The following is a 12780-nucleotide window of genomic DNA, read 5'->3' on the forward strand; positions in this document are numbered from 1 at the left end:
GTGTGTGTGTGTGTGTGTGTGTGTGTGTGTGTGTGTGTGTGTGTGTGAACCATGCAAGCCCCAACAAGATGACTGCTTGTGGTCTGCAGTAGAGTGGTAGGAAAAAAAATAAGACACGGAAAGGTTGTCATTGCGAGATTTTAGATTTTCTCTGTCCTTTTTTCCTAGATGATTCGTACCTTTGCATAATCACAGGTATGTTGACTGTATGGATCCAGTGCAGTGATTTAATTGTCTGTTAACTCTAGCCAGGATTAAAAAACAAAACAAAACTGAACACCTTTCAGTAAGTGTGTGAGACAAGTACAAAAGACTAAGTGTTAGAGTAGAATGTTTCTAAATAGTATATCCATTTTTATCTTTTTAAGGCATCAATCAAACTACCTTTGTTCCTAGAACTTTTATTTGAGAGTTTCTAATGTCCAAACAACTCTCTGAGATGTTGAGGGTGGACAGTCAGAGGAGGAAGCAAGCCAATGGTTTGGTTGGGTTCTCTGCCTTTCCAGGCATTGTTCATCTGGTTGTGGCAGACATGGACAGTGGGGTTAATCATCAGGTTTTGTAACCATTAAACATCCCCTGGAAACGATGGAATGTGGTTTCCTTAAGGTTGATATGTTTAGTGAGTGACCTAAGATTTAAAATTGCTTCTTTTGTTGTCTTCTGCGCTGGGCCATGTGGTCCCATAGGCATCTCTACAGCCCTCCTCCCATTTAACAAGTGGGTAAAGTACACAGACTTGCTCTATCTTCTTTCCTTACCCCAGCCTTTCTCCCTAGTCTCTAGGAGAGATGTTTATGAGCAGTAAAATGCCAAAAGGGGGGAAACCAAGAGTCTTGGATGGTCCGCAAATTAAGCAATTAAGAATAACCATTAGCATCAACCAAGTGAGTCTTGTTTGATTCCTCATTTCCCATCTTTCCCACCAACCAGATACCGATCTTTGAGGAACATCCATGAATGTCACAATCATGGGGCTTTTAAGTCTTCCCTAGAAAAGACAGTGATCATTGACCAGGCTTGGCAATCATTGTCAGGAAGAAATATGGTTGCCTCTTCCTTCTGCTCCATAGCATGGTCCTGGGTACTATTGAGAGTCAGGGGCCAGAAATAGATGTAATAGGGTTTAGATGAATAAATTAATAATAGAACTCTAATGTATTATTAAAGGGAAGTCTGAGTCAAGGCAAGTTCTTGATTTTGGAGGACTTTGTCATAGAAATCAGTTACCTAGTTATTTGAGAAACCATGTCCTTGTGTTTCTCTTTAGAGATAGACTCCCATGTAAATTGGTTTGACTTCTTGTGACATTTCTTACTTTTGATATTCATAGGGCAAGAAAAGAATCCTGAGACTTTATCTTTTCTTAGTTTTAGACAAAAACATTCCAATTAGATGAAACTTGAAGAGAATATTTTCCAGCATCCCTCAATAACCAAGCAAAATATAAAAAGGGAAAAAAAAGCATTTATTAAGTGCCACTGTTTACCAGACACTGTATTAAGAGCTGTGCAAATATCTCATTTGATGATGTTTGACAATCTCAATGGTCAGGAAGTTTTTCCTTGTATCTCCTTGGGAAATTAACCTTACAAATAACTTTGGGAAATTAAATCAATAAGCTTATCTTTCCTTTAGATAAAAAAACTCTTCAAAAGGACTATGACTTTTCTCAGTAACTATACCTAGAGTGACTTGATTTTTTGAGATCCTTGGAGAGAATAATTCTAATGTTTCATTCTGTTAGAGCAGGTTGTTGCTGAAATTTTTCCTTAAACTCACAACCAGATATCCTCACTTATGTCTTTGAATTATGGAAATATTAACAATATACCACTGTTCTTCCCTTCCCCCTGTTAATGTTAAAACAATTTTTTAATGTTTTAAACATTTTTTTTAGTTCAAATTCTGTCCTGCCCTGCTTCTGCTTCCTGAAATAGTAAGCAGTCTGATACAGGTTGTACATATGCAATCATGTAAAACATTTCCATATTAGTAATTTTGTACAAGACTCGAATAAGAAAGAAGAATGAAAGTGAAAAATAGCATGCTTCAATCTGTATTCAAACAGTATCAGTTCTTTCTCTGGAAGAGGTTAGCATGCTTCATCATTAGCCCTTTGGGATTGTCTTGGATCATCGTATTGCTGAGAATAGCTGTCATTTATAGGTCCTCATTGTATAATATTGCTATTACTGTGTAAAATGTTCTCCTTGTTCTGCTCACTTCACTTTGCATCAGTTCATGTAACTCTTTCCAGGGTTTTCTGAAATCATTCTACTTGTCATTTCTTATAGCATAATAATATTCTATCACAATTATATGACACAGCTTGTTTAGTCATTCCCCAATTGATGAACATCCTTTCAATTTCCAATTTTTAATCACCACAAAAAAGACCTGCTTCAAGTATTTTGTATAAATAGATCCTTTTCTTTTTTTTTTTTTAATGTCTTTGGCATATGGACCTAGCAGGCAAACCCCGATCTTTTTGACTCTATCTACCACTCTAGCCAAACCAGATCAAAGTGTAATTTGAAAATGCTTGGCAAAATAAATAAAAATTCAACATAGATAATGTTAATTTATGATTTTCCAAGTCATTATGCAGGTCTTTTCTCTGATAATTTAATATCACTACATTACATTTTCTGCTTCTCATGGAGCAAAGACTTGGGTTGGTGATAAAAATGGAAAATGTTATAAAGAAAGGTATGTAGGGGTGGCTAGGTGGCGCAGTGAGTAAGAGCTCTGGCTCTCGAGTCAGGAGGACCCAAGTTCGGTTCCAGCCTCAGACACGTAAAACCCACACAAAAAAAAAAAAACTAGCCGTGTAACCTTGGGCAAGTTACTTAACCCCAATTGCCCTCCAAAAGGCAAAAAAAAAAAAAAAAGGTATGTAAAAGAAACAGGAGAGATGACATCATGTTAAGTTTGAAATGCAAGAAAAATCTGAACTCTCTCTTACCCCAGATTTAGTGATTTGACTAATATGACGCATTAGGTTATTATATTGAACACAGCTGAATTGCTGCTGACAAATTCAGCTATTCATGCAAGAGGCTTTCTTGTCATTGACAGTGTCTAAACTTCTTGAAGCAGTGGAACAAATGTAAACCATTAATTTTCCAGGTTTCATGTTTGCTAATTGGAGTGACTGGATCCATAGGCCTACCAAGACCATTTTCTTCAGACTTGTTTTCACCCTTCTTTCCCCTAAGAAAGAGAAAGGGAAATAGCAGGCACATTTAATAAGGGACACCTTTAAACAATGTTAACTCAATTCCAGGAAAAACATTTAAACATATGACTGGTTGGGACTCTGCTAAAGGGAAGGACAAAACAAAAAAATGGCTTTTGGAGGCAAGTTTGGGTGTAAACAATGCCAGATTCCTTTGCTTTGGTTATTTAGATTCAGCATTGAAAACCTGACTTCAACATGTCTGCTTTTTTTTTTTAATGCTTTCTTGTTCCCTAAGATGACTGAAGAGGCTACATCATCATCTTTTTTTTTAAATTAAATTTTATGTTTATTTTTAGTTTACATCATTCATTTCCACAAGATTTTTAGTTCCAAATTTTTCCCTGTCTTCCCCTACCCACCACCCCAAAACAGTGATCCCATTGTAAACCCCCCCCCCAATCTACTCTCTCCTATATCCTCTCCCATCCCCCTCCAACTTTCTAGTAGGGCAAGATGGATTTCTGCACCCCAATGCCTGTATATCTCATTTCCCAGTTGCATGTAATATATATATATATATATATATATATATATATATATATGGATATATTGTGAAAGACTGATTATATTTCCCTCTATCCTATACTGCCCCCCGACTTGTTCTATTCTCTACTTTGACCTTGTCACTTTTCAAAAGTGTGTGCTTCTAACTTCCCTCCCCCCAATCTGCCCTCCCCTCCATCACCTCCCCTCTCATCCCCTTACCCCTTACTCTCCTATAGGGTGAGATACCCTATTTAGTATGTATGTCATTCCCTCCCTAAGCCAAATTTAATGAGAGTAAGGTTGACCCATTCCCTTTTGCCTTCCTGTTCTTCCCCTCCATTGTAACAATTTTCCCTTACCTCTTCTATATGAGATAATTTGCCCCTGTCTTTCCCCATCTCCTCTCATTATATTTCTCTCTCACCTCTCAATTTCACCTTTTAAGTATCATCCCTTCCTGTTCAATTGGTCCTGTGCCCCCTGTCTATGTATACCTGTACACATATATACACACACTCACATATATATTCATATGCCCGTATAACCTCCTATATAGACATATATATATATATATACACACACATTTCTATTCCCTTCAACTATTCTCATACCGAGAAAAGTTTCATAAGTTACAATTATCGTTTTTCCATGTAGGAATGTAAATAGTTCAACTTTGATAAGTTCCTTATGATTTCTTTTCCCTGTTTACTTTCTCATGCTTCTCTTGCTTCTTATATCTGAATGTCAGATTTTCTATTCAACTCTGGTTTTTTCATCAAGAATGCTTGAAAGTCCTCTATTCCATTGAATGACCATATTTCCCCCTGAAACATGATAATCAATCTGGTGATTCTTGGTTTTAATCCCAGCTTCTTTGACCTCCGGAATATCATACTCCAAGCCCTTCAATCCCTCAATGTAGAAGCTGACAGATCCTGTGTTATCCTGATTGTGTTTCCACAGTATTCAAATTGTTTCTTCTTGGCTGCTTGTAATATTTTCTCCTTGATCTGGGAACTCTGGATCCTGGCTATAATATTTCTAGGAGTTTTCTTTTTGGGATATTTTTCAAGAGGTGATTGATGGATTCTTTCAACCTCTATTTTGCCCTCTGGTTCTAAAACATCAGGGCAATTTTCCTTGAGAATTTCTTGAAGGATGATTTCTAGGTTCTTTTTTTGATCATGGCTTTCAGTTAGTCCAATAATTTTAAAATGATTTCTCCTGGATCTATTTTCCAGGTCAGTGATTTTCCCAATGAGATATTTCACCTTGCCTTCTATTTTTTCATTTGTTTGGATCTGTTTAATAGCATCTTGATTTCTCATAAAGTCACTAGATTCCATTTCCTTCAATCTAATTCTGAAGGAATGATTCTCTTCAGTGAGCTTTTAAGATTCTTTTTTCCATCTGGCAAATTTGACTCTTTAAGTCTTTCTTCTCCTCATTGGCTTTTTGAGCCTATTTTGCCATTTGAGTTAGTCTTTTTTTTTAAGGTGTTATTTTCTTCAGTCAGGTTGTTGACTCTCCTTTCATGATTTTCTTGCATCATTCTCTTTTCTCTTCCCAATTTTTCCTCCACTTCTCTTATTTGGTTTTCAGAATCCTTCTTAAGCTCCTCTATGGCCTGTAACCAGTTCATATTTTTCTTTGAAGCTTTTGAAGAGGCTACATCTTCTTATTGGCCTGACAATTTATGCTCCTATTTACTTATATGTAATTCTAATTTGTAACTTGTATTTTCTCATCTTTGTATTTGTTCTAATTTGTATTTTCTGATCTTTAAAGTGTGACTATTGAACTAGATATCCTCTGAAATCTATTCTAGTCTAAATATATATGTGTGTGTGTATGTGTGTGTGTACATATCTAATCCCCTAGTACTAAACTCTGACTTAATGTCAGAAGCTAAGTCAGTTTATCCTTGATTCTTCTCCAGATGGGGCTGCTAGGTTGTACAGTAGATAGAGCCCTGGTCCTAGAGTCAGGAAGATCTGAGTTCAAATTAGACTTTAGATAATTACTAGCAGTGTGACTTTGTGCAAGTCTCTTAACCCCTGTTTCCCTTTCCTAATTTATAAATTGGGGACAGACTGGAAAAGGAAATGGCAAACCACTCCATTATCTTTCCCAAGAAAAACCCTTGGAGTTGGTCCATTCAGTTTGTGTAGAGTTGGACACAAGTAAACAACCTAACAACAACAATCTCCTCCAGAAACTCTCACAATGCCTTGGGGGCAAAGGAGAGATTTGTGTATAATATATACCAGGGGAAAATCCACATATATATCTGTCTGTGTGTATTTGTATGTATGTATATATATATATATATGTGTGTGTATAAGTGTATGTATATGTACATATGTGTGTGTATATAATATTATATATGTGCGTATCAGTTATCTCTCCATCTGTCCATGATTTGATTGGTATGGGGCATTGGTATGGGAATTTACTCCACTAATATAGCAACTCTTCTGTAACTAATAATATTAGAGGATGTCATGGGACACAGAGATATTAAATGACTTGCCTGTTATTGCAGAGCTAGGATGGGTTCGTCAATTGATATACATCTAGTAAGCACTTAACTATTTAAACCAGTCACTGTTAGAAGCAAAACTCTAACTCAGGTCTTCTGACTCTAAGGTCAACTTCCAGTTGACTATGAGAAACATACTCATTCACAGATTGAAGCTGCCAGTTGAATTATCAGAACAATTTGTTCTTTTATCAAAATGAAACATTCATTAACTTTGTAATTTAATAGGAATTTGGACAATACCATGTAATCCTTATGGCAAACAGAATCTTTACTCTCTGAGAATTTAAGACCAGAGGAAAGTGTACAGGAATTCATTGCTGAGTAAAAACATAGAGCTGTTGTATGAATAATAGATAATAATTGCTAACATTTATATAGTGCTTATGGGTACTAAGTGCTGTGCTTAGCATTTCACAAATATTATCTCATTTGATTCTCACAACAACCCTGAGAGGTCAGGCCTATTATCATCTCCTTTTTATAGATGAAGAAACTGAGGCAGACAGAAGTTAAATGATTTTTCCACAGCCAGTAAGTGCCTAAGGCTAGGTATGAACTTAGGTCTTCCTGACTACAGATCCAGTGCTCTCTACCATGCCACATAGCTGCCAACTCATGTACATGTCAATGGTAAGTGCATTATGGGAGTTGGTGATAGGTGGGTGGGCCATAGGGTTGACTTGGGGAGAGTAGCATTGGGAGTTTAATATTCAGGTCAAATTGGGCAGCTGTTCTCTGTTCTGTCTTGTATATTAGTTGTTACAGACATATACATATACGTACATACATGAAGAGAGAAAGGGAGAAATGAAAAAAAATTATCGAACACTTACTATGTGCAAAGCATTGTGTTGTACTGGTGATACAAGTTGAAAACCAAGACAGTTCCTCCTCTCAAGGAGTTTATATTCTAATATGAAGAGACAATGTATACAACAGATTTTAGCTTCAGGTTAGATGGAAAGACCTTAGGGTATAGGGGTAAAGCACCTTCATATTGTTTCTATTGATAAAACCATATCTTTTTCTACTGTTGAGCAATTTGTTGGTATCAAGAACTTAGGTGACGAAAACTTTCTTTTCCTGTTTTTTTTGTATTTAAATATATTTTATTTTTTCCCCTAATTACATGTTAAAACAATTTCTTGATTTTTTTTATTAGCTATGGCTGTTGGGAAGGGGGCAGGAGGAAAGCAGCAGCACCTACACAGGCAGTTCCCAGATCCCATCGCCACAAGGGTTACTTTCTGGATGATGGGTGTGGACCCATGGTTTAGGGGGGGTGCTGCTATTCCTGGGGTTCTGGGTAGAGTTTCCTATCTTTGGCAGTTGGTTGGTGGTTAGTGTTGGTGGTGGAGGATATGACAGACCACTTTACCCGACATGACTTTTCTAGGAGCCAAAGGGTGTATATAAAATAATAAGACGACAAGGTTAGTAAAATAATCCTAGAATGCTAAAACTGGAAGTTACCGCAGAAATATTATGCACCTGATTTCTCCTTGTTTTATAGAAGCTACTTAATTATGGAAAATAATTCATCCTTTTTATAAACCTTTATTATTTTTATTTATTATTTACTGCAGGGCATTGTACTGATGTTTCAGTATTTACAAAGGTAAATAAGAGATGGCCCCTACCCTTAAGAAGTTTATAGTCTAGGGGCGGCTAGGTGGTGCAGTGAATAGAGCGCCAGCCCTGGAGTCAGAAGGACCTGAGTTCAAATCCGGCCTTAGACACTTAACACACATACACATGCAAAAACCTAGCCATGTGACCTTGGGCAAGTCACTTAACCCCAATTGCCCTACCTTCCCCCTCCAAAAAAAAAGTATAGTTAAAAAAAAAGTTTATAGTCTAGTAGTCTTTTTGATAAGACATGTGCTATAAATTAGAACATAGATGAATAAGAGAAGTATAAAGTTCAGTGAGATCAGATGAAGAAATCTCTTCCAAAGAGAGGGGGGGATGGGGATGGGGACTGAGAAATCAAATTAATCTCAGTGTTTTCGGGAAGAGAGAATGCTCTCTTCGTTTCTCTCTGTCTCTGTCTCTCTCTCATACAAATTTGATAAAATTTTAATCAGAATTCACTTTTAACTTTCATCAGCAAATACAAATATTTAAATACATAAAGAAGAAAAAAATCAGTCAATAGCGTGCAGTGGCAATAAATAAAGCTAATGCAATCTTGGACTGCATTAAGAGAAGTATGTAATTCAGGGCCAGGTATGTGAACTCTCACAACGTCTTCATGTGGTCAAATTACATTTGGAGTATTGTATTTGGTTTTTGGTGCCACATTTACAAAAAGGCATTGATAAATTAGGGAATATACAGAAGAAGACAGCCAGGTTGGTGAAGAGAATGTCACATGATGAAAGGTCGACACACTGAGGTTGTTTAGCCTGAGGAAGAGAAGACTTAGGATCACATCATAGCTGTTTCAAGAATATGAAGGACTGTCTTTTGACATAGGAGTTAGATGGTTTTTGAGGGTTTTTTTGGGGGCCCAATGTTAAAAACTAAGAACAATGGATGGAAATTCTAGGGAGGCTTATTTAGACTTAATGGAAAAACTTCTTAACAACTAGAATTATCTAAAAGTAAGTGAGTGCCTTTAAGAGGTAATAGGTTACCTCGCACTTAATGTGTTCAAGTAGAAGCTTGGATGAAGACCTATAAGGTATATTATTGAGTCTTACTCAGTTTTGAGTGGGCATGTGCTGATAGCTTTTGAAGTCCCTTCCAGATCTGAGATTCTATGACAAACAACCAATAAAAGTAATTATAAATTATGCAATTTCAATTCTTGGCCCTTAAAACCCTTTACAGTTTGGTTCCAGACTATTTTTCCAGACTGGTTACTCATTAATTCCATTGATGAACTCTGTGATCCAACCAAATAGGCATCCTCTCTCTTCCTGGCTTTTAGGATCTTAGCTTTAGAGTTAGAAGGCATCTCATAGAAGCTGTCAATTCCAATTCTGTCATTGTATAAGTGAAGAAACTGAAATCCAGGAAGTTCAGTCATTTGCTTATGGTCATGCAGGTAGCGAATATTGTAAGTGGGATCTCTCCACTGGTTGCTCCTTCATATCCTGCTCACTCCCACCTCTTGGAACCCCGACTCCCTTTGAGGATCTGCTGAAATGCTGCTTCTTTTTTTTTTAAAGTCAAATTATTTTCATATGTTAGTATGCCTCCCCATATTTCTTTGTATTTTACAAATTATTTTAATACCTATTTAGTTTTATTTCCTTGCCTCTGAATATGTTGTATCTCTCCCCAAAAATGTAAGTTCCTTGAGGGCAGGGGACTATATGGTTTGCATTTGTATTTCTAGCACCTAACCCAGATGCTTAATAAATTCAGAGCTTTTGCTCTCTTCTTTCAACTAGAATATGTAGTTTTTAGAGAGGTGAAAAAAGAGAATCCTTAGTTACATATCAGTTAAGTAGAATTTAAAAGTATTGTATTCCTTGCCCATCTGACAGTTGAGACTGTGTGTTCCCCTCTCCCTCCCACAAATCCACTTAGTACCTCTTCTGTTTCCTTTATTTAGGTTAATGCACTGGGCATGTGGGAGAAGAAATTGAAGGGTTATACATAGTTCTTAAGAGTGGTGATCATGGGGCAGCTAGGTGGCACAGTGAATAGAGTACCGGCCCAGCAGTCAGGAGGACCTGAGTTCAAAACTGGCCTCAGACACAACACACACACGCACACATGCGCACACACACACGCACCCCTAGCCATGTGACCTTGGGCAAGTCACTTAACCCCAAGTATCCTGCCCTCCCCCCCTCCAAAAAAAATAAAAAAAAAGAATGATGGTCATTTATCTCAAACACCATAGTAATGGGTAATGGCACCATTTGAAGTATGATTCATAGTAAATAAGGTCCCAAGGGAGACTCTTTCTTCCTCTTTCTGTTCTTAGAATAGACCATGGGATTTGGCCTACTACTTATACATCTTTATTGAGAGTTCCTTAATATGTAATTGTTCAAAGGGGATAGAATGTTGGTTGTTACTAGGCATTGATGCTGGAGAACCATAGCTGGGGATGTGTATAGGCAAAGTGAAGGAAATGTGAAAAAGAAGAGGGATAAGTATTAGAAGGTGTGGTGCTAGGGAGGGAACACATGGTGTAAGGAGATTGCTGAGTGTTGAGTCGTTCTAAGAGGCCATTTATAATGGCAAAGAAAAATAAAGCACCATACTTGGCTTCTGAGATCAGTGGTCTAGTCTGAGGCTTGCTGTTGTCTAGCAGCACATTCCTTTGTCTGTCTGGGGTATGCTGTTGGGAGACAGAAGATGTATGATTGCATTAGATTACCACCCTTATGCAGGTAGGTGGTTTGAAGCTATATTGTTCCAAATAGTGTGTCTTTACCTTGGCTTTTAAGAAGTAGATTGCAATCATAGGTACTCAATAAATCTGTGTAGAATAGAATTGCATTGTAGATTTGCACTGATAATATAGATCTAAACTGTATTATTGTTGATTATGGTTGTAAAGGCCAGATAATTGTCTGTAGCCTCCCCTGTGGTGTTTTAGTAAAGAAAAAAAAAGTCCATGCTGCTTTCAGCTTTTATCCAGGAATCTATTCTCCTCATTGTTGACTCTGGTTCTGGCAATCTTTAGCGTTGTGGGTGACCAGGTGTAGAAAAGTATTTTGCTTTCTTAGTCTGTTGTGGAGAACTGGCTCTTATCAACATTTCAGCCTGCTGGTGTACAAGCAGATGACTGGATGAGAATATTCTCCAGGTGAGAATGAACAAGATGTGGCACCTGCCACATCAAACACAGATAAATACTGGCAAGGCTCTTATTCATCTCCTGCACTGATAAACCAAGAGGGAGGCATTTTATCAATGTCGTCAATGCTGTTGTGTACACAAAAGTTTTATGTCCAAAAGCCCCTCCGTTGCTTGGCTTAGGTGCCAAGTGTGCATTCTTATGGTTCTCTGTTCTTGTTCTTCCTATATACAGGTATCAGTATTACCTACAAGTCAAAAAAGATGTCCTGGATGGACGCTTGCGATCTACCCTGGAACAGGGGATCCGACTAGCTGGCTTAGCTGTCCAAGGTAAGGTCCAGTCAATTAACCCACTGCACATGGTACACTATGGCTGAAATCATAGTTTATTTTTTATTTTTTAATGGTTTTGTTTTTCTGGATTTCTAGTGGTAGAAAAAAAGCTCACATACCCCTTCCCAAGTCATTCTTCCTTCCCATACAATCTCCTAAGTTAAGCGAGGCTAAAAGGGAAAAGTTAGGGCTCTGACTTTGGGGGAAAGAATTTTCTAGAACTTTTGAAAATCAATTTTGCTTTTGTAATCTTCCTTGAATTTGGAAAACTCACAGCTTTCATCCTGCCATTAATTAAAGTTTCATTTCAGTGTCTGTGGCCCATTTTCTTGTGCTTATTCTATGTCTTGTGTTTTGTGGGCTTATGATAATTTAAGTTTGATGGCCATTAAACATTAAAGTGTAATTTCCTCTAGGCTAATTACAGAGATAAACAGAAACATATGACTGTTACGCAAGAAGATAGACACATAATAGGGTAGATTTGTATTTCAGTCTGTCCCATGTAGATGGATCAAAATTTTGTTGCCTCTGTATATAAAAACATAGATGCTTTACTCTGTTGAATGATAACTTGCTTTTTATCTTTGTTTAAGCCAAATTTGAAAATGAGTATGTAATATTCCCTTTTAATTGTTTTTTTTAAAACAAGCTTTCTTTTTTAGTTATTATATTTAAGTAGAATTAATATGCAAGAATGAGTCCATCAGTAGCTCATTTATTACTGTCTGGGGCATCCTGAATTTTGGACATTAATTTTCAAGAATGGAAATTGTGTATTGAACCTCATTCCAAATACAGAACTGAATTTGAATCTTAAGGTTAGAAAGCTTCCAATCCATGATTAGTCATGACTTTCTGTACTTCACCATCAAAGCCCTTTTGGAATTCTCTTGGGCTTAGTGTTCACTCTTGGGTATCTTGTCCAGTCCCATGAGTCTCTTGAGTTGCTCTTAGGTTAGTATTTCAAAGTATCTCTACCCTGTTAAGCTGATAGGAAACTGGAGACATTAGCTCCAGTCACAGTGGCATGTGAATGACTGTCTTCTCAGGAATTTTATAAAGGTGTATGTATACAAACTAGATTGAGAGAACAAAAAAGAATTTAAATATGAATGTTGACAACCTAGCTCAGGCCTATGCGCCATGAACACAGGTATGCTACTCAATTGAGATCATAGTCATGGTATTCTACTACTTTCTTTCCTATGCAACTTTTTCTCTTTTTCTTTCTTTGCCTCTTCTGGCTGGTTTCTGCTTTCCTTTCTTCCTGCTCACTTTTTCTCTTCTTTCTCTCTTCCTTTCGCCTACCCTAATCCCCCAATAATTTTTGGCTGTGTGCCAAAATGTGCATGGGTGTGTGTGTGTGTGTGTGTGTGTGTGTGTGTGTGTGTGTGTGTGTGTG

At 37.2% G+C, this 12780-nt stretch overlaps 1 protein-coding gene across 6 annotated transcripts in view; it reads left to right on the forward strand.

The window, feature by feature from the left end:
- Positions 1 to 12780, forward strand: part of PTPN14 (protein tyrosine phosphatase non-receptor type 14) — a 267307-nt gene that overhangs the window by 166954 nt on the left and 87573 nt on the right. For all 6 annotated transcript variants that reach the window (XM_069066059.1, XM_069066058.1, XM_069066063.1 and 3 more), the window contains one exon: positions 11275 to 11372. In XM_069066059.1, coding sequence (XP_068922160.1) covers positions 11275 to 11372 — 98 coding nt within the window. The remainder of the gene's footprint in view (positions 1 to 11274; positions 11373 to 12780) is intronic.

This window comes from Petaurus breviceps, unplaced genomic scaffold (genome assembly GCF_028583685.1).
Source record: "Petaurus breviceps papuanus isolate PSGF00001 unplaced genomic scaffold, PetGlider_PUasm1.0 90702, whole genome shotgun sequence".
Lineage (NCBI taxonomy): Eukaryota > Metazoa > Chordata > Mammalia > Diprotodontia > Petauridae > Petaurus > Petaurus breviceps.